The following is a 1504-nucleotide window of genomic DNA, read 5'->3' as shown; positions in this document are numbered from 1 at the left end:
TTATGCACTAAACTGACATTAACACTAATAGGAGTTACCTAAAAAAATCCTCTAGATAGGATAATAGATCATTTTTTTTAGTGTTGCATTTCACTTTGACTTAATTTTATTTCTATTTATTTTAAGGACAACAGAATAGCAGTGGGAGTTTACAAGGAACTCTTTTTCCTTCCTCTCTGTAGGTATGCTTCTAAGAAGAGTGTTGGCTATGAGGAAGCGCACATGTTAGTCAGCTTTTACTAATCCTACTGAAGAAAATGAATCCACGTTTCAGCTTTCCTGATCCTTTTCCCACCACCTTTGGCTGAAGGAGAAATGGTTGTGTGATTATGCTGACATCCCAGCATGCATTTGGTAGACCTGTGGTTAACTCGTTCCCTCTCCATGTGTCTGCTCATACAAAGTTTTGTCCTCATGATACTGTGCTTTCATTCTGCCAGTATGTGCCCAAAAGGCTGCCTCTGTTCGCACTCCGGAGGTCTGAACGTCAGCTGTAGCAATGCAAACCTTAAGGAAATACCCAGAGATCTTCCTCCAGAAACAGTCTTACTTTATTTGGACTCCAATCAGATAACATCTATCCCCAACGAAATTTTTAAGGACTTGCACCAACTGAGGGTCCTCAATTTATCAAAAAATGGGATTGAGTTTATAGACGAACATGCCTTCAAAGGGGTGGCAGAAACCTTGCAGACTCTGGATTTGTCCGACAACCGGATTCAAAGCGTCCACAAAAACGCTTTCAACAACTTAAAGGCCAGAGCCAGAATTGCAAACAATCCCTGGCACTGTGACTGCACGCTGCAGCAGGTGTTGAGGAGCATGGCCTCCAACCACGAGACGGCCAACAACGTCATCTGTAAGACTTCTGTGCTGGATGAACATGCGGGGAGACCGTTCCTCAATGCTGCCAATGATGCTGACCTCTGCAACCTTCCTAAAAAGACTACTGACTACGCCATGCTGGTCACCATGTTTGGCTGGTTCACCATGGTGATCTCCTATGTGGTTTATTATGTCCGGCAAAATCAGGAGGATGCGAGAAGGCACCTTGAGTACTTGAAATCCCTGCCAAGCAGGCAAAAGAAACCAGATGAAGCTGATGACATTAGCACTGTGGTATAGTATTCTGAATACAATGACTGCCTTTGTGATGGAAACGAGATCTGGGTGACCCTAAAACCAGAGGTTTACTTCTAATGTTCATTGTAAACATTAAGACTTTGGAGGTTATTTTTTTTTCCTGTTTAACTGAATTATGCCACTGTTGAGCTTTCTAACAGAAAGTTTTGTCTAGGTGGTATACTTTAATTATTTCTCAGCTGGTATCCTAAAGCAAGTGAATTAATATGTAAACATTAGTTTAGACCCATTCCACTATTTAATAATGAAATTTATTTTTTTAATTTAAAAACCAAATAAAAACTTAAATTTGAACCATGTAAAACAGAGTAAATTATTGACCAGAAACCTGTCCAGATACCAGAGCACACGTCATTTGAAC

The 1504-nt window shown here is 40.6% G+C and overlaps 1 protein-coding gene across 1 annotated transcript; it reads left to right on the top strand.

Moving 5' to 3' along the window:
* Positions 1 to 345: 345 nt before the first annotated feature.
* LRRC3B (leucine rich repeat containing 3B) lies at positions 346 to 1194 on the top strand. Its single transcript, XM_010196185.2, has one exon. The coding sequence runs from the start codon at positions 346 to 348 to the stop codon at positions 1123 to 1125; it is 780 nt and encodes a 259-aa protein (XP_010194487.1). The 3' UTR covers positions 1126 to 1194.
* Positions 1195 to 1504: the final 310 nt, after the last annotated feature.

Source organism: Colius striatus, chromosome 5, assembly GCF_028858725.1.
Source record: "Colius striatus isolate bColStr4 chromosome 5, bColStr4.1.hap1, whole genome shotgun sequence".
Classification (NCBI taxonomy): domain Eukaryota; kingdom Metazoa; phylum Chordata; class Aves; order Coliiformes; family Coliidae; genus Colius; species Colius striatus.
Note: the sequence above shows the minus strand (reverse complement) of the source record. Positions and strands in the feature narration are given on the sequence as shown.